Raw genomic sequence first — 19,388 nt, 5'->3', positions numbered from 1 at the left:
ATACAGCATCAACAGCATGCAGATGCTTTACTTCTTCAATCGCACTAAAATCCGAGGTTATAAATATCTGGGATGTTTCTGCCAGACGATTGAGAGAGACAGAACTGAGTCTAGAGGCCACGTCACGTCATTAACACTTACTTTGTTTACCAACAGATTATGAGCGTGTTTCTGAGCAAGCTGGTAGAATGGAAAGTGAAGTTAAACGATTACATAACCTCATAATTGATTTCAATAATCGTAAACTTAAAACACAGCAAGACAAAGTTGATAAGATCAACCAAGAAATAGATGAATGTACTTCAGCTATTACTAAAGCCCAAGTGGCAATCAAGACTGCACAAAGGTACAGTACACATCAGTTTTAAAGGCTGTCTCTGTACTTGGGGATCTGTCAGGATGGAGATGTGCTTTCCCTTCCTTGCAGCAGAGGAAAACTGGAAGATCACGGCCTTTTTCTCTAACAGACACCTCAAACTGAAACTGGCTCTTGATTAAGGTTTTGTTAATTAATTTAGAGGTCTTTGTTAATTAGTGTGCTTTACAGGCAGAGGAGCAGAGACCTAGAAAGCTTAGTGACACCTGATCAAGGAGAGTCCCTTCAGTCTTCAAACAGCTGCATCTGCTGACATCAGGACCTGCAGCAATTGGTGCCGTAGCTAAAAGTCTCTCCATCTGAAAATCTTAGTTTTCATTTGCGTGCACCAAGCTAAAAGCTGCTTGCGTTGGAGTTAAAAGGCAGTAACGTTTGGCAGTCCAAAAGGTGATTTAGAAGTCCCCTTTAATCAGTTTTTTCTGCCTATCACTAAAATACAACATCAGGAAAAAATTAGGAATAACCGTTATTGGCATGCAGTGAAGCAGTTCAGATCTGAAGGACTAATTCTATTGTGAAGTGTGTCAGAAAGAAAATGGGCTGTTTTTATGTTAGCTTAACGATGCATAGTGAGAGTGAACTCAGAACAGTGTGAAGGAACCAGCTGCATGTTTGTGTTTACAGAAGACAGCTTTGTCTGACCCGCGTATCCCCAGTGTGTGAGGGTTTGTGCACACATCAGTGCTTCCTGTTTGATTACCAATATCCAGGGAACGTTTTTTATAAGCAAGGCTGTGCTTCTGGATTCTCTGGTGTTGTACTTGCACTTGTGAAGTACATGGATGTCTTGGTGTCTGTTCAGAAACCTGAAAAAGTCTGAAGATTCTGTTCTTCGCACGGAGAAGGAGATTGGAGACAATGAGAAAGAAATTAAAGACTTAACAGAAGAGCTGACTACACTAGAAGACAAAGCTACAGGGGTTCTGAATGACTGCAAGCAAGCTGAAGTAAGTGTAATGTTAATTTGGTGTACCTCTTCATAGAGGATGCAGTCTGAAATGAACTGCACGTAGTATTTGTTGTACCAAAGGAGTCTTAATTGGTGCTGCTAACCTTTATCCTTGACACTGCAGGCAGTCCTAGAATACAGAAATGAGCAGATAGCTCCATTTGAAGAGCTACCTTGTAATTCGAGCCTGACCTCATGACACTGATCTAAACCATCATTAAAACATTAGTGTAGGACTTGCGTCATCCACATCTGGATGTCAAATATAAGCTGCAGCGTGTTTTCCCAGCTGCTGTTTCAGAACTCGCGCACCAGGTTAAGCTGACTGTTAGAGTGTGTTTTATTTACAGCCCTACTCAGGGCTGTGGAGAGTAACTGTGTGAATAGCTGGTGAGGACTGAGCTGTAAGGTGAGGCACGGGTGAATTTCCCTGGCAACTGAGCACTGCCCTCTGTGTGCCACTGCTGCAGGAAGCGCTGCCGGCCGTGCAGGAGGAGCACCGCACTTTGCTGCAGGAGATGAGGGCCATTCAGGATGACGAACACGAACTGCGGAAGGAAGCCCTCAATATCAAGTTCAAAATTGAGCAAATTGACAGTCATATTTCTACACATCAGTCGAAGGTTAAATACTGGCAAAAGGAGGTAAGCAAGTTTTTCAGTTCGTAGAAGGTGAATTATGGTGTCCGATAATAGTTAACGGAGCAGGAAGCGTAATTTGGGCAAAAAAATGACATTCAGCTCATCATTTACAGCAAAGTATTGTTTATCCTTTAAAAACCTGTTTAAAAAAGGATGACGTGAATGAAATGATTTAGCTTCCGGCTTTCCACGTTTTTTCTTTATGAAAGAATGGTGGGGTAACTGTAACTGATGTAGTGCTGTTTAAGAGCAGTGAAAAGCAACAAAGGCAAAATAGTAGGCAATAAATACCAACTAAGGGGCTTTCTGTGCCTGGCTGTTCTCTCAGTAGATACTGGGGGAATAAAAACAACAAAAAAACCCTTCTTAGGAAGGCGAGAGAAGCAAAGAGGAGTAAGAAATGGAAAACATTCAGCACTGTATCCACTGAGCTGTTCTTTAAAACAAGACAAATCACAGCAGGAGCGTCTTCAATCAGCTGGGAATGGTGTTTAATTCTTCTGGAAGCAATTCTGCTCAGAAACCTGACTTCTTTGCCCATGGGCTCCCTGAGTGCACAGTCAGTCAGAGGCAATGGCTGGGGCTGGCTTTGCTTTGTTCTTCATGACCTATGCAAAGTGCACAAACACGGTGTGTGCACAGGGAGACATCCAGGGGAAAAGGCCAGATAAGATGTCGACCAGCAGATGATCCTGCAGTGCTCTTTGCATCCTTGCTCCTTTGAGGACAGCTAGAGCAGCAGCTTTTCAATCTTGCAAATACAAGGTATTAAATTAAATTAAAAGGGTTTGTTCTCAAAAAGTTTTCAAATGGTAGAAAGAAACTTCAAGGATGAGGAAAGCAGAGATGAGACCCACATTGCCTGCTGCTGCTCCATGCACAGAAACATCCATTTCTGAGAGTAAATCTTCAGGCACAAAACAACGGGATGCAGCGTTTGTTGTCTGGCATGCAGAAGTTTTGAATGCTTGGAAGGTTCAGTGTCTACTAACACCAAAAATATTTATTTTGGAAGCATGTTCGTGTGATAATTGATGTCATCTTTAGATTTCTAGTAACTGATTTTGATTTTTAGATATCAAAATTATCATTGCATCCCATAGAAGATAAGCCACCCGAAGAGCTCCCAGTGCTCAGTCAAGAAGAGCTTGAGGCTATCAAGGATCCGGACGTTATCACTAATCAAATAGCTCTCTTGGAAGCACAGTGCCATGAAATGAAACCCAACCTTGGTGCTATTGCAGAGTACAGGAGGAAGGTAAAGCTCTGCTACTGCCATGCAGCAGATTCATTGCTTTGATATTGCACAGCAGCGGGGCTCTGCCTCGTCCAAAACACGTTTGGCTTTTTAAGGATCGGTTTCTTCAGGTTTTCTTGCCCAGTATTGCCTCATCCCAGGGGAAGAAGGCAAAACCTTTACGCACTGACTGCTGACACATAAAGACAGGCAGTGACCCCGTGCTGTCAGATGGTGTCAAGCAGACATCTGTAGCTGTTGAGACAGGTTGATTAAATGCAGATGGGAGCTGCTTTTCTGTGCTGCTCCTCCAGAGCGCTTGAGAGCTGCTCTGCCCACAGCTGCCAACTGCCCACAGCTCTTATGGGCAGAGCTGTAAGATTACCCGAAGCACAGAGCTACTAAAATAGGCATTCATCGGTTAATTACAATTTCAAGTTAATTAAATGGCCGAGGGAGTCCACGTTAGAAGTGAACAGCAAAAAGAGGGTTTGTTCTCAGCTCCTTTTTACTTCAAGGCTGTTGGTCATTCTGGGAAAAATAAGTTTTCAAATGGTACAAAGAAAAGTGGCATAAAATCTAAAATAGAAGCAGCTTCTTTAACTGCACTTTGGTTGTGTTGTGTTTCATTGTTGTTCTTTGCAGGAGGAGCTGTACTTAAAACGTGTGGCTGAATTGGATGACATTACCAATGAGAGAGACAGATTTAGACAAGCTTTTGAAGATCTCAGAAAGCAGAGGCTAAATGAATTTATGGCAGGATTTAATGTAATAACAAATAAACTGAAGGAGAACTACCAGATGCTGACTTTGGGAGGAGATGCTGAGTTAGAACTCGTAGACAGCCTGGATCCCTTCTCTGAGGGAATCATGTTCAGGTATGTGAAAATACTTGGCATTGTGGCTGCAATTCCTCGGCATTGTATTGCCTTTTTAAAACCCATTTTTACAGTAAACTTCACAGCTAACCATGGTCGTCCCATCTCTTGGCACATACTGGCAAGATACTCACAGAAGCCACAACCTTTTAGCTCTGAGTAATATTCATTTCACTTCAGGAAACACAGAACTAACAAACAACAGTTAGAAAGCTTTGATTTCAAAGTAATGTTCCAGGTTTCTTGTTTCCCAAACCATTTCATTTGCCCGAGGAATCGTGTCAGATCACAGTGGCAAGCAGACATGGTTCTGCCATCAATAGCCCTAAAGTATATTCATTACTTTAAGAACAGAACAACACTTTTGAAACATAATGAAATAGTAGTTCTTCAATGTTGCAGGTCCCACACAGAACAAACGAGTGTCGCAGCAGCTCCAGCCCAGGCAGGCAGCAGCTGACACGTAGCGGTGTGTGCCCAGGGAGCTGCTCCACGACCTCCCTGCTGCCTTGTGGCTGGCTCGTCAGCACGGCCTATTCCTTGATTCATGAGCAGGAGTAATTTACAAACTGATTTTGTTTCAGCGTTCGGCCTCCCAAGAAAAGCTGGAAGAAGATATTTAACTTATCAGGAGGAGAGAAGACTCTCAGTTCACTGGCTCTAGTTTTTGCACTTCATCATTACAAGCCAACACCTCTGTATTTTATGGATGAGATCGATGCAGCACTTGACTTCAAAAATGTATCCATCGTAGCATTTTACATATACGTAAGTACTGGCAGCTACTGCAGTGCAACCTGTTCCTTCTCTGCCACAAAAAGGGAAAGTGGTAACGAAGTTACAGCCAGATTCAGTCTTTGTAAGACGCAGTGTTTTCAAACATCTGTGCTAAGCAGATGTTCAGAAAGCTGCTCAGAATGTAGTTTTCTGCCTGTTTTTTTTCTAGACTGCTGCTTTCTTGAAGTTGGGTTGCTAACGGAAGATCTGTAATTATTCCCTACATCTTCACTGTGCGTTTTGGAAAGCTGTCTAAAGAGCAAAGAGTTTGCCAACAGCGCTGCAGTTCAGCACAGCCCTGCTGCAACTCCTTTCTCTTTAAAACTTACTTTCACTCAAACTGATCAGCCCCACTCAGCTGAGCTGCTCCTGGTAGGGCGTTCACACATCCAGGCTCATGACTTCATTCTGAGGTGCAGCCAAAGTCCCGGGATTTTTACTTGCCTTTCATTCTCTCAGGCTGCAGCAGGCAGGTTTATTGGATCTGTCTTTTTTGAAAGCCTGAAAGGAAAAGCACTGACATTTCTATCATCACCATATTTAAGCCAAGCGAGCATTTACATTGCTGCTGCTCCTGCTAATTTAAAATTTAAATTTTCAGAATTACTCAAAGTATAACCCATTTTGGGAACAGGCTGGAAATGCCAAAGATAAACTGCTTCAAGCTAGGGAAGCACCTTAAACTTTGCTTCCACAGTACTTGTGTTTTCACACGTGTGACCTTACACTGAGTTACTAAGGGAAAAAAGGTGGTTTTATTTTGAAAGCACCAGCCAAGGTAGATGCTTGGTTATCTTGTGCCATCGTGCCTCAGGATCACAGAACTGCTTTCCTTCTTCAGAGCTCGTCCCCTTCCACAAGGGGTTTGCTTCCCCCAGTTCTCAGCATGTGGAGATAGGTTTCATTTCCTTTCCATTCCTAAAGGAGCCCTCGTTAGGACAATTCAGGTAAGTCAGGCAGCCTTCAGGAAAGCTAATGAAATTCACATTAAGACTGGGGCAAACTGAAATTCTGCAAACATTTATGTATGCTTTTATTTAATTCAATTCACTTGAACAGGTCATGTGAAAGGAAAAAAAAAAGGGGGGAAAGCTGTTGCTTGAGTCAGTTGAAATGCTTTGTGCTGAAAGCCAAGGCAGGACTCAGCCAAAAGCAGACGAGTTGAGATCAGCACCTGCAGAGCTGTTGGACTGCATTGTGCACCGAACATTTACAGGGATGTGTCAGCAGTTCTTAAAGCTGGATGTGGAGACCATGCAAGAGCACAGCTTCCCCAAAGCCCTGAGCTCACACGAATACCTTTTGTTCCAGGAGCAGACAAAAAACGCGCAGTTCATCATCATCTCCCTGCGGAACAACATGTTTGAGATTGCAGACAGGCTGATTGGGATTTACAAGACTCACAACACCACCAAGAGTGTGGCTACAAACCCCAAAGTCATTGCAGCCAAAGGACTGACGGAGCTGGGCATTGCTGAGCACAGCGTGGCTCAAAACCAGAGTGAATGAAAAAACAGAAACTTTCCCGTGTAAATTAATGTTCTTGCTGCTGCTTACTGTATTTTTTTAAATATACTTTTGTATTTTGAGATTTTTCTCTTTAGATTTGAGTCTCTTTAGACTGTTAATAAAAACAAATCTAAATAAATGGCATTCTTTATCATACAGTCTCTATGGGTCTTAATTATATGAACTGATTAAAATAAAAGCTATTATTTCAATTATTATGTCAATTCAGGACTTTTATTCCCCCTCTGCGTACTAAAGGAAGCAAATTGCTTTCAAACACCAACAAAGAGCATCCTTATTTAAATACCAAAGCATTTTAATGTGTGTGTTCCAGTAAGTGAAGTCAAAATATAAAATAATTTGCATTAATAAGGCTGTAAAATGGAACGGACTTACTTCTATTTCTGGCTGCTCTCATAAAGCTGTGCTCTAGGAATCAGACACTGGGAACATTTTGCACTGAACTGGTTTGGCTGTTGTTCCCTTCTCTGTCTTCCTGTAATTACACAGGCAGGACAACACTTCTCTTTTCCTGTGGCTGTTGTACACTTACAGTTTATCAGTCCCACAGCGACTCACCTGCTTGCTCTCACCATCATTTCACAGAGGGCTAACATGTTTTCACTTGTAGAGGTAAGAACATTTAAATCTGTGCCCTATTCCTGATGCCTGCCTACCCATTAAAGTTCTCTGTTTCCATCATTGTGGTGTCAGCACTTCTGAACCCATGTTTTGCTTTGAAAGTTGTCTTTGTATTTTTAGGAGCTGGAACTGCACTCCAGAAGTCAGGTCAAATATCTGGTGGTCACTAATAACCAGCTCCTGAGCTGGAAGTGTCTCCTACCTTGGGATGAGGTTCCTCACTGCTGTATGCCGCTATCTCCTTTTGACAGAAAACAGTTGTGTCCTAAATGCTGCTTCATGTCACTTCTGTTAGCTTAAGCCAGCAGCAGTTATCCGCCTATTTCCTTAAAGAAAAAGATAACCAGTCACTGATGTGCTCGCTCTTGTAAGATGCCTATAGTAGAAAAGCTTGCTTTGCTCAGTTCTAGGATGACAGTTCACTCTTTCCTGTGCTATTTGTCTTTACATTTCCCTCTCACCTTCTACTCAGCACACTTCAAGCTCCGTGCACTTTGTCACAGTCCTGTCACACAGCGCACACTGACCCTGAAGCCTCCCCACAACTGAAGAGGCTGAGTGGTGCTGGTGCCCGCGAGGCTGCGCTCCCTGTACCAGCCTGCACTCACCTGGCAGCAGGGCAGGCTCACCAGCACAGCTGCCCTGCCAAACTGGAGGTGGTGTAACTGAACAGGCTATCAACTGAGGGGAAAAGCCCATGTTTAACGTTAACAGTGAAAGCTGCTCTCCACAGTGATTACACCAAATACCACCAGCTGCAAATTAACAGGCACAGAATAAAAACGTGCAAGCAGACTATTTGAACTGGGGCCAGAAAGCCATCCTGGTTACTGTCAGATCATTTTCAGAACACAGATCAGCAGCAGTGAAAATCAACACTAAAGACAGAAAATGCAAGGCCTTTCTCTGCCCCATCCTAATGTCAGCCACGAGTGCAGTGCAGTTGTGGTTTCTCCCATCTCATGACCTTGACAGAGCCTGAGGATAGATTTATGGCAGTTGCAGTATTCAGTTCTCACCATCCTTCAGTATGAAGCGACAATAAATTAATCTTCCTGCAGGTGAAGTTGTTTTGGCCACAACAACTGCTGAGCGCTCTCCCTGCCCCCATCCTGACCCATGACCTTCTCTGCAGTATTTTGTCCTCCTGAGAGGGAGCGAGAGCAGCTCAGCCTGCACCTCGCACTCAGCCAGAGTTAGCCCACCTCCTGCAGACTCCCAAACAGACCTGCAGCGAACAATGCAAATAACGTGAAATCCACACTGGCCAAACTCTTTTAGAGACTCTAAATGGTCTATGCTACAAAAAACAGGGCGAGAGGAAGATTAGAAATCAAATCAAGCACTGCTTAATACCCACATTCTAGCTCCAGCGAGCCCTGCTGCTCTGTCTCATAGCCCCAGTCCAGTCCCCAAGTGCTTCCAGCTGTCCAGGATTAGAGGGAGAGTGATCAGGGAGGAAATCAAGGTGTTAGCCAACTCTAATGTAAGAATATGCAAATTTATTAAAATATATGGTACACCAAGAAGTACGAGTACTAAACGTTTCTATCAATCAGTGATAAAGACATCTTACAAATTCCCGTAATCTGGAAAAATAAAACTGCATTATAAACTTTCCGTAAGATTTGTAAAAGTCGTGAAAATCAAAAAAGCAGATTTGTGTGGCAGCAGACATAGCACCAGGTTGTGAGAGTTAATGTGCAGGTGGCAGCCATCCCGCAGGGCTGGAGAGAAAGACACAGAGCCCACCGCCAGTTTCACTGGGCACTTACCCAGTCCAGGCTGCGCCGACAGCGAGTTCACAATCCAGCAGCACAGGGCGACTTGCCATCGCTCGTGCCAGAGGCACAAACCAGAGGCAGGCAGGGCAGAGGCCTGCTCCTCCGAAGCTCTGCTCAGCACTGACATTTCGGTCCAATCTGAGCAACATGAACCACCACGCTGCAGAGAAGGCTGCTGCACAGCCACCGCTGGGTGAGACTGTTTTACCAGCACCATCATGTGAGGACACCGATAAGCTTAGGATTTTACCTCGGCTTCAGGAATACAGCAGCGTCACACCTGAGCACCAGCCTTGCTCTCAGCCCTCACTGACACCAGTGGCAGCAATTGCTGCTCTGCAGGACCCCCCAGCAGCACCTGCTGGTAGGGCAGGCAGGTCTGGGTTGGCACAAGGGTTTCAAAACATGGCGTTGCGAAAGCTGGCCTCACAGTTACATCACCAGTTCAACAGCTTGAGTATCTTTAAAGAACAAAGTGCCCAAGGAATGCTGCTGTGCTAGAACATACTATTATTTGCACTGAGTCAAAATCAGACATAGATTCATTTTTGTAAACTTATCTGTGTTCTGCAGCTCTAACTGCAACAGTTAATTATTCCAGCCTGTAATCAATCTGTTAGTAACTGCAGGTCAAAATCTGCTTTCATCGTGAGTTTAGTACCTCATCCCATGAAGAGAAGCATGTTACCAATTATTTGACTGCAGAACAAGATGCTATGGCTTTTCTTCTACGTCAAGTTAAAGTCTCCATCATTTGTGCTGAAAAGCTAGAAATAGATTTACACTCATTTTCAAGTTGTTTAAGGACTCTTGATAACATCTGAAATGCTTATGTGGCTGATTTTGAAGGGAGTTTCGGTACTTATTGCAGTATGTATCTATTTCCACTGCACACTAAATCTTTCAGCAGAAAGTCAAGGATCATTATGAGCACTGAGAATCAATACCTGATCTGTGCACAGCTGGCACTAAAAGCTGTGTGCAGTATTTCACCACAGGTACCACAGATACTGCTCTGTAAACAGGGTTGTGTCACAGCAGCCAAGAACACACAAAATGAAAACCAGGTCCATGAACACATGACTTAAAGCCTACAGCCACGTCAGTTAAAAAGAGATCAATAAAAGGCAGCACAAGAGCTCTACGCACACCAGACCAGACTGACTCGTCCGGGAGCAGCCAGTGAGCGGTCAGGTGCTTTTAAAAACCTTCATGCTGTACTGCTTCTATTAAAAAAATATTTCCATTTATGCTACCATTATTTTTTTCCAAAGTAGGCGTTCAAGAAGTTCCCACAAACTGGAGATTGCTCTCTGCCACTTACAGTTTGTAAGCTGATTGCAGCTTTCTGACACACGCACTGTTTCTGACAGCTTCCAGTTTAAACACCTGCTTTCCTCCCTTACGCGTGAGCAGACGAAAAAACCTCTTCATCGTGAACCTCCTCCTCTGCCTAACTGTGAACTGAGAGGAAAGCTGTACTGAAAAAGGAAGGATATGGGAAAAGAAAGAAAAAGCACAGCTCTAACAACTTGGCTTTTCAATTGAAACTTCAAAGACACGGTGGTGTTTCTTTCTGACATTAAATCTGATTGCTGACACAGTCAAATAGGAACAATTCTCCCTAAAAACTCTGCCAGTAAACTCAATTTCTGACACACCACATCCACTGCGTTCTGCCCCCAGGTGCAGAAATCTTGATAAACAAAGAACAAGAAATCTGAAATATAAGTGGGAATGGCTTCAATGACAACCCCTGATATCGGTTTGTGAAATGAAAGCACGGCTATTGCTATGATTACTGTGAGAATAAAGGTGACTGACAGAGGATTTGCAGCCTGCAGAAGTTCTTCAGGTTTTCCTCCTTCCTTTTCATTGCTCTTGCTGCGCAGTTTCCTTTTTGGAACCAGTTTTATTTTCGGAGTCAGGATCTTGTTGATCTGACCGACTTCAGTTTTAGACCACACGTCCTTCAACAGGTGTCCAACCCGTGGGTAAATCTCCACGGCTTTAACATCGGGCAGCTCCTTCTCTTTCAGAGCTTTGATACGTTGATGCACATTGTCCACCTTCTCAAGAAAAACGAGTGGAGACTCTTCCTTCTGAATAGAAGTGTTCAGTGACATTAATTCCAGCTGTTCTTCCCTTATTTTTTTCAACTTCTCAATGTGAGGTTCATATTCTTCTAAAATTTGTCTGTTGATTTCATCCAGCGCAGCCAGCAGAACTTGTTTTTTATGTTCCAGTGTCTCACTGAGCTTCTTAAAGTACTGCACCACTGCCTTCTTATCATCTTGTACGACGCTTTCGCACTGCGACTTCTGTTCTTTCAGCTTTTCAATAAGCAAGCACACGTTAGACCAGTGCTTATCAGTTAATTGCTCGAGAATCTTCCCAGAAGACTCCTTCTCTTTTAGGTAGGCGCTGTGAAGGTCATCGATGGGATGGCCGTTGTGTTTCCCTATCGTAAGGCAGTGGCCGCACACGAGCTTTCTGTCCAGAAGGCAGTAGACGTTCAGGGGCTGCCTGTAGTGCTCACTGCAGGTGGCCACGTCGCAGCCGTCCTCCTGGCGGCACTTCTCGATGATGGCCTTCAGCGCAAAGTTGATGGGCAGCGCCTCGGTGCCCGAGGCAGGGATCTCAACCACGCTCCTGCAGTTGGGGCACTTCAGAGGAACTCTCAGGGGTCTCCAAATGGAGAAGTTGCTCGACAGCTGAATGACACCTTCCAGGCAGCTCCTGCAGAAGGTGTGGGAACAAGGCAGGACGCGCGGGTCTTCAAACAGGCTGTAGCAAATGGAGCACGTCAGCTCTTCCTCAAACTGATGCATGTCCTGCAAAAGAAAAAGAAGTCTGATTTTTCTTCTCACTATCTTGTAAAGTTGTCTCATTCTCCTAAAGAAATGGAATAACCAACAACCTAAGCTACACCAACATGTTCATTGCTAACGGGGAAAAAAACTATGATAAAAAACTCAAATACTCCCAAGGTACTGGGAGTAAAACTAAACCTCCCCGGGCTCCTACACAAGGTGTGGGAGCCACATCTTTACTTTCCAGCTTTTCCACGGAGTCACTGTGACACCCTGAGGTTCTCCTGATTTGCACATTTCACATTTGTAAGCCATGTCCCAGACACCAGAACTAAAGCATGCCAATAACACAGCCAAGCCAAACAAATCTGCTTTCACTGACTGCATGCATTATTTTCTGAGAGTCAATTAATGTGGGAAATACATTTAAGTGTGCACACTAATAAACCTATCGTCAATTTTGGGAACACCACTTCCACTGTGCTGAATTTTAAGTTTTCATTCATGGTTGGGAAAAAAAATCCTTAGCAGCATCCTCATTATTTTCTCCTACATACGTGGAGCCAACAGAAATACAAAGCCCACAGACTTCTTATGTTTGCAACCATTATTTTTTCCTAAGTCCAGGGCAGTAGTTCCCTTCCAATGAACCATTACAAAAGGGAAACGTTCCTCACAAACAACACACATGAGATAAAGTGCAAGATCAAAATAATCTTCAAAGACACTTCTAACTGCAAAGTATTTGCTTGCTCTCACAGAAGCAGAGGAAGAAACAGACTGCTTTCCTCTAGCACTGTTACGCAGCTCCTGTAACTCCTGTGAGCACACACAGGCAGGGCAGCCAGGACTCAGTGTGGGGCTCCTGCACAGCCCCTGCCCAGGAAGGCACCAAATGCCCCCATGTGCTGCAGGGAAAGCAGACTGCACATGGGCACCAGCGGAAGGAAGGCAGGAGGCGGCTGCCAGAGATGGGAAACGCCAAGGAAGGGAGATCCAGACCTAGCAGCAGTTCAGCAAGGAACAAGAAAAACTTTCCCAGGAGAAAAATAAAAGGCAGGATGAAGGTGCCGGGGGGAAATTCTTTACAGAGAGAGTGGTGAGGTGCTGGAACAGCTGCCCAGAGAGGCTGTGATGCCCCGTCCATCCCCGGAGGTGTTCAAGGCCAGGTTGGATGGGGCTCTGGGCAGCCTGGGCTGCTATGAAATGTGGAGGTTGGTGGCCCTGCATTGGTGGGGGGGTTGGAGATTCATGATCCTTGAGGTCCCTTCCAACCCTGGGATTCTGTAAAGGTGGGAAATGTTTTCCTGTCCAGAGCTTTGGTAGCAAACGTATTCATCTAAACACACATCACAGGAGGGCCAAACAGTGTAAGCAAATTACAGGCTAGAAGACATGTTAAAATTTCAAGCGTAACCATGCTGGGAGCATGCTGGGTTTCTGAAAGCTTGCAGCAATAGCAGGCCCAATGAGCAGCTGTCAGCTTACCCTCCTGTAATTAGCAATGCCGTAGACGAGATAAAAGCACGTAATATAGCATATCTGCCACAGCTATGTTTTAAAATTCATTAGTTTGACATTCTTTGTACAGACTTCAAGGATCTAATTTATTTGATTCTAAAAGCAAGCTTTCATTTAGATGGAACGAAGTAATGCAGTGTATTCAATGACAACACTGCATTCCTGACCTAGAGAGTCAGCCACTGCTGATTAATTATACAAGCACTCGTCCAGTAACTACGATATCTAGAATATGGCTGTGTTGATAAATAAGTAACCATTCTACAACAGAAGTCAGCTGTAATAAGCTGATAAAGTCTTAAAAGGTGAATTTGGCACCAGGTAGCAGCTGTGAACCTAAGCCAGCTCCAGTCTGACCCCAGGAGTTCGGTGCTGCCAACAGCTCACTGCAGCCAAGCTAAACCAGCACCAGAAAAGCTGCCTCCTGATGTTACAGAGGTCCGCAGTACCCCCCTGCATCACTAGTGTAGAAGCCCAAGTTTGCGTTAAGGAAATAAATAAGCGATTAAATGACACATAGGCAGTATTTTCCACTTCAAGGTCACCGCCGTGCTGAAGCACGGCAGAACGTACGCTCAGCAAATACAACAGGCTGAGCTGCAGCCCGGCGTTGGTTCATCGGGACGAGCGGTGCCAGCCGGGTTCCAACGAAGGTAACAGCGCCGGCAGCCAACCCAACAGCACAGCTCCAAACTTCGCATCCCAGCGAGGACGGGACACGACTCGGTGCCACCGACATCCCACAGCCGCGTCGCAGCAGCGCTCCGTCGCCGTTCCGCGCCATCGGCCCAGCTCGGCGGCCCTCGCAGCGGCCGGGAGGAGCGCGCGGCCCGGAGGCGGAGGTCGCATCCCGCGGGCCAAACGCCGCCGTGCCGAGCAGTTTCTAAACGAGCGCGCTTTCAACGTAAAGAAATACATCAAAAACCACCGAGGTGACCGGGCTGTACGGAGGGGGAGCCGAGGGCCGACGAGCGGAACGGCGCCTGCGTCCTGTACGGCTCTCGCTGCGGGCGCACGGCGGGGCTGCGCGGGAAACGCGGCCCGCACAGCCGAGCCCCGACCGCTCCGCAGTCCCACGGCGACGGAACGACGCGGCCCGCCCGGCCGATACGCCGCGGGTTCGATTCGGGCTCCGCGAGCGGCCCAGATTCGTTCTCGCCCGAGCCGAGAGCCCCGGGCGGTGAGGACCCCGCGCCTCCCGCACGCCGGTAATCGCCTCGCGCAGCCCCCAGCCTCCCGCCCTCTCCCTCACCTCACCGCGCCGGCCGCCCCTCACGGCTCCGCCGCTCTCCTCAGAGCGCCGAGCCGCGCATGCGCCGCAGCGCCAACGGCTGCGCCGTTCGAAAGTAAACGGTCGGCGCGCGGGGCGGAGCCGGGCGGCAGCCGTTACCAGCGCCCCCCCCCAACTCTCCTCGCCGTAGCGCAAATCGCAATTTGCCCCTCAGGCGAACTGCGGTTTCTCATCCGCGCTCCCTGTGCCGCGTCCCAACAGCGGTCCTCCAAAAGACATCGTGCCCAGGAGTGACACAGAGCCCAAAGCGAGGCGAAAGAAAAAGGAAGTCGAAATGACAAAATAAGAGACACGGTTCTTCGTGCAATGGGTTCCATTTATCTTGGGTTTGTGGAACCAAAGCAGCTAATAGAGGTTAAAGCAGCACAAACTTTTTACCCTGGTTGTATTTCCAGAGAAATTTTGCATACTGGTGTTGTTCCCACATGGATGGCAGTATTTTATAGGTTTGTTTTGCAATTTTTTTTTCTCTTATTGTCCAAACAGGGCACATTCCTTTCCCAAGCTCTGTAGCTTCATTACATATTGCATTCCATTACTCCACCTGTCCAAAAGCAGAAGTGCTGCTCACAGCGTTCCTTTGGTTTGCTCACATGCCCAGGAGCACATCACAGGATGCAGGCACAAAGCACCTCGTGTCAAGCCAGAAATCTGCCTGAGTTGAAATCATCAGACGTTAGAAGTTGCTTGCACTGACAAAATCATTTAAATTGTGCATGCTCTTTAATTTCAGGTGGGCAGATCCCTGCCATTTGTGCTCGTTTTGCCTGCTGACAGTACCACAAACGTGTACCTGCAGACTGCGTTCAACTTGTCCCCTGCCCCTACATCCACGTCACCCAGCAGCTGCAGAACTCAGGCACCCATCACAGAGGTGGCCTCATCCATTTCAGGATGCTCAAGCAGCCACGTGGGCTCAGTAAGAACCCACCTCAAGAGCAACCCAGAAAATGGTTTCTCAGAGAGCAGCTATTGGCAGCACATCTCACAGTAAGTCAGAGATGAGCTTGGATACAGCACATGTTCATTCACTGACAGACCACTGAGACAGTAACCCACTTTTTGTTACAGAGATGTCACCCTGAAGATTTTATTTACTGTTTGAGCAAGGAAAAAAAACAACAACAACAAAAAAAACAACTTAAGCCAGATACAGAAATCTTTAAATCCAAAAAATCACTCTCCCCTTCAGCCTGATTTGTAGAAAAAGTTTCAGCCACATGGATGTTTTGTTGCTAGCAAATCTTCACCAGTTGAAATGCTGGGAACAAGTGGTACCTCTGAGCAGAACTCTGCAGCTGACAAATTGTTATGAGCAAGACAGTGGGTCACTGTTCTATCTGCACAGCTGACAGCCTGCAGTGCGCTAATGCCAGAGCCCTTATGAAAGAATAGCTTGAGACAGCTCCCTTCACACTGTGCTAGGAGGCCTGCTGCACTAACAGCCCGATAAATCACAGTCCATCCAATTCAGACCGCAGAAACATGACAGTGGTAACAAAGTTTTGAAGATGAACGGGCAGTGCAAAGTGGGTAAGCCCACAAACATAACAGAGGCATAGCAACATAGGTATCAGTTGTGTCTCGGTACAAAGAGAGTCATTTGGAACACAATTCAGCAGTTAATCCCCTTAAATTTGTAAATAATGAGGAAACCCTTCTTTGGGTTCACAATACAACCAAGCTGAGAACATCATGTTTCTTGAGAGAAACTTCTCCATCTCCTCAAAACTCCTGTTTGTGTCCTGATGGGCAGAAAAGCACTGCTACTTTACTCAGAAACCTATTCTAAATCCTCTGCAACTGCACCAAAGACCTCCTAGTAACTTACAGTGCCTGAAAGAGTCCCAGTGGCATGGACACTCAGCCTGGAATTGACTTTGTTTCCAGGGTACAGAGACTACATAATACAGAATATATAGATAGATATATATTAATTCCTTCCACTACTCCCTCAAAAGTCTCAGGGAACAAGTTACTAAAGAAGCAGCTCAAACAAGGGAGCTTTTGCCAACAATTTACAAAACAGCCAATGATCTGAATAACAGCTTACGGTGGTTTGCAGCCAGTTTATTCTCAAGTACTTACGAGAACTAAAAAATCTCAAGATGCTACAAGCTTTACTTTGAAAAAAACCCTATTCTAAGAATGACACACGTGCTTTCTCCTGCTACCTAGTGCTGCCAGTACTCAGTCTGACAACAAGCACATGCTTTTCCATCAAGTTGCACAACTTCTGTAACGTATTTACAGATAAGACTGCAGTCAGAGCTTCCCACATCTGTCATTTCAATGTTATTTTATAGTCACTTAAAGTCGATCAAAAATATTTTCTTCAAGCTATTGAAGCTGTTGTAGGTAAGTTGTTCTTAGCTTTGGAGCACACCAAAGCAGCAGAATAAACACAGCAACCCCATTTCAAGGGATTTACAAGTAATAATGGAATTTCTTTATGGAAATTAAATTTCCAGTCACTCTTCTGTAGGTACTAAAGCAATGTTAACTCTTTCAATAAACCATGTGCCTTCTGAGTTTTACTCTGGCAGTGGCTAAAACTTGCTATTACCAAGAGTTTGTAAACTCAACACATTTTCTGCTACTAAGTTCCCTTTCATAAAGTCTATTTGATCCAGATGCATGACTTCTGTAATTGCTTCCAGCCTTGTGACCAACATTCCTGCCAGTAATTTGGTGACATGCAGAGCTGAGGAAACATTTATAGTTAAAAGTGGCAAAGTCTACAAGTATTAACATGAAGACATTCTTAATTATAAAACAGCAGAAGTAATTCAGCAATTTAAGCAATAAACTATACGATAGGAGTTGTAAACAAATACACGCAGATTTCTTCACTTTCAGTAAGAAAATGCCACTCTTCTTTCTCCCTTGCACATCCACAGCTTTTTTTACTCCATGAGGGTTTTGAGACTGTGTAAAAGAGGATTCCTCACTGGAGAGATCAGCTTCTCTTACTCAGGACTAAGTTTAGCCACAGTTTAATTAGCAAAACCAACTCATTCCGTGACCAAAACAGCAGAAGCAGACAACTCACCAAGGCTGCTTGTGATCCATCAGATGATACAGCTGCACAAAGAACACAGGAAAGGTATTTCCCCATTCAAGCTTCATGCATCCAACAAGTGGCTCCCCGAGGCTGAAAGGCTTCAGGCAGCCAGGAGCTATTCCTCATCCAGGAACGGGAGAGAAAGAAATAGGGTCAACTTCTTTGAGGCTGTTTGTCCAGATGATAATATCCTTCACAGAGCTATTCCTCCTGGTTACATCAGCTAACTCCAGCCCTAAAACCCCAGGCAGCTATTTATCTTACAATGCTGCTCCTTGGAATTAAAAGCCTACCTGGAATAGCTTATGCTAGAAATCAACTTCTGATCTTTCATTTGTTTATTAAACCTCTACTATATTAAATACGGCTTAACAGCAGGCTAATGTGTGACCCCACCTCTGCACACTTGGTTATTTTTCTGAGAGCTGACCTGGGATTAAGGAGTTAGCAACTGCATGATGACAATCCAAATATCACAGAGCAGCATTCTGCTCCTGAGCACTTGAGAAGGGCACTTCATGTCGTACCTCCACTGGTAAAAAAGAAACACCTGAGCTCCGTCTGTCAAAGGAGCATTTCCATCATTCTATAATGTTACAAGCTAAAATACATCCAACCCTCCAGACACAAAACTGACTTGTGGCCATCACCCAGTGACAAGGCTGCACCCTCAGGTAATTCTGGTATCTCTGCCATTCCCGTTTCCAAGCTTTTACCACCTGATTGGTGTTCCAGAAGTAAACCTTCATCCCACAGCTCCCCTTTCCCCGGGAATACAATTACCTTAAACGAAAGCTTTTTGGGGGAGAAAAAAAAAAGGCATTAGCCAAACAAATTCACTCTGACTGCTGCCCCCCAGTGGATGCTGGGCTATTTAACCTTCCAATATTTTGGTGTAGAGTAGGGACAGGATGTGCTGAGAAGCAGGTGAATTTCCTGCTTTAGCCTTTTTGGATTTTAAATAAAACATGGAGAACGCTCCGTGTAAAAAGGAGCGGGCTGAGGGTAGAAGAGCAGAGGGTTAAGGAGATTCTATGCAAGAATGTAACAGCAGGAAGGGGCAGCAGAGCTGTAGGACCTTGCGCAGTGTTGTTTCCTTTTCTTCCTGCTTCAAACCTACACACAGCTACAAACAGCTGTTCTCTCCCCTCGACCAACAAGGCAGCCATCTTCTCCAGCACATCACACCACAGACTCCGTGTGCGACCTGAGTGAAATTTACTTACAGCACATCAGCTTCTCCGAACAAATGCACACAGCACACCAACTCTCCCCTCCCCTCAGAGGTAGTTTGATTTACACAAAAACACCCCTACTTCAGCTAACACACACCGCATAATTGGGCAAAGCAGGAATTTACACCAAAAACCACCGTGCCAAGCCCACGTAGCACAGTGCACTGATGTCTGGCACGTAAACGAGTCAGACGGTGGAGCAGAGTAACAGCAGCACAGCACTCATCTTCAGCACCTTCTGAACACACAAAAAGACACGCTCAGTACAATACTGTTGCAAGATTTAATGTTTATTTCCCCAAGACAGCCTAGCCTGCACTCTACTTGGATAAATTTCACAAGCTAGTTTCCGCTGCTTCTAGTTTTAAACTTTAACCATGTTTCTGATGACAAGGAATGCTGCAAAAATACTCTAGTCCAACAAAGAGTTATGATCACAAAATAATCTTTATCCATTCTACAGTGTTTCAGAATTACCAGTTGATTTTAAAACACAAGGTAGATATAGATGCTAATGGTGGCTAATCTGGTATGTTTTATTATAGCAAACTGTTGTTCATGCAACACTTGTGCTCAAAGGGGAAGGCACAGCATTTCCTACAATGAGCCACCTTATAAAGAGTTCATTTTGTACAAATTTGTAACATCTCCTTGAATTTAGTGTGCAGAAC

At 45.2% G+C, this 19,388-nt stretch overlaps 2 protein-coding genes across 2 annotated transcripts in view; one reads left to right on the top strand and one right to left on the bottom strand.

Annotated features, from left to right (window-relative positions):
• Nucleotides 1–6,367, top strand: part of SMC4 (structural maintenance of chromosomes 4) — a gene marked incomplete at its 3' end in the record, with an annotated part of 31,244 nt that extends 24,877 nt beyond the window's left edge. Inside the window, exons 17-23 of the mRNA XM_079539646.1 lie at nucleotides 157–346; nucleotides 1,179–1,323; nucleotides 1,796–1,969; nucleotides 3,042–3,224; nucleotides 3,849–4,081; nucleotides 4,666–4,849; nucleotides 6,170–6,367. Coding sequence (XP_079395772.1) covers nucleotides 157–346; nucleotides 1,179–1,323; nucleotides 1,796–1,969; nucleotides 3,042–3,224; nucleotides 3,849–4,081; nucleotides 4,666–4,849; nucleotides 6,170–6,367 — 1,307 coding nt within the window. The remainder of the gene's footprint in view (nucleotides 1–156; nucleotides 347–1,178; nucleotides 1,324–1,795; nucleotides 1,970–3,041; nucleotides 3,225–3,848; nucleotides 4,082–4,665; nucleotides 4,850–6,169) is intronic.
• Nucleotides 6,368–10,397: 4,030 nt separating this feature from the next.
• Nucleotides 10,398–11,624, bottom strand: TRIM59 (tripartite motif containing 59; the record flags this gene model as incomplete). The annotated part of the gene is made up of 1 exon (XM_079539645.1): nucleotides 10,398–11,624. The coding sequence occupies one exon, from the start codon at nucleotides 11,622–11,624 to the stop codon at nucleotides 10,398–10,400; it is 1,227 nt and encodes a 408-aa protein (XP_079395771.1).
• Between the last annotated feature and the right edge of the window lie 7,764 nt (nucleotides 11,625–19,388).

This window comes from Tetrao urogallus, assembly GCF_951394365.1.
Source record: "Tetrao urogallus genome assembly, chromosome: 9".
Lineage (NCBI taxonomy): Eukaryota > Metazoa > Chordata > Aves > Galliformes > Phasianidae > Tetrao > Tetrao urogallus.
Note: the sequence above shows the minus strand (reverse complement) of the source record. Positions and strands in the feature narration are given on the sequence as shown.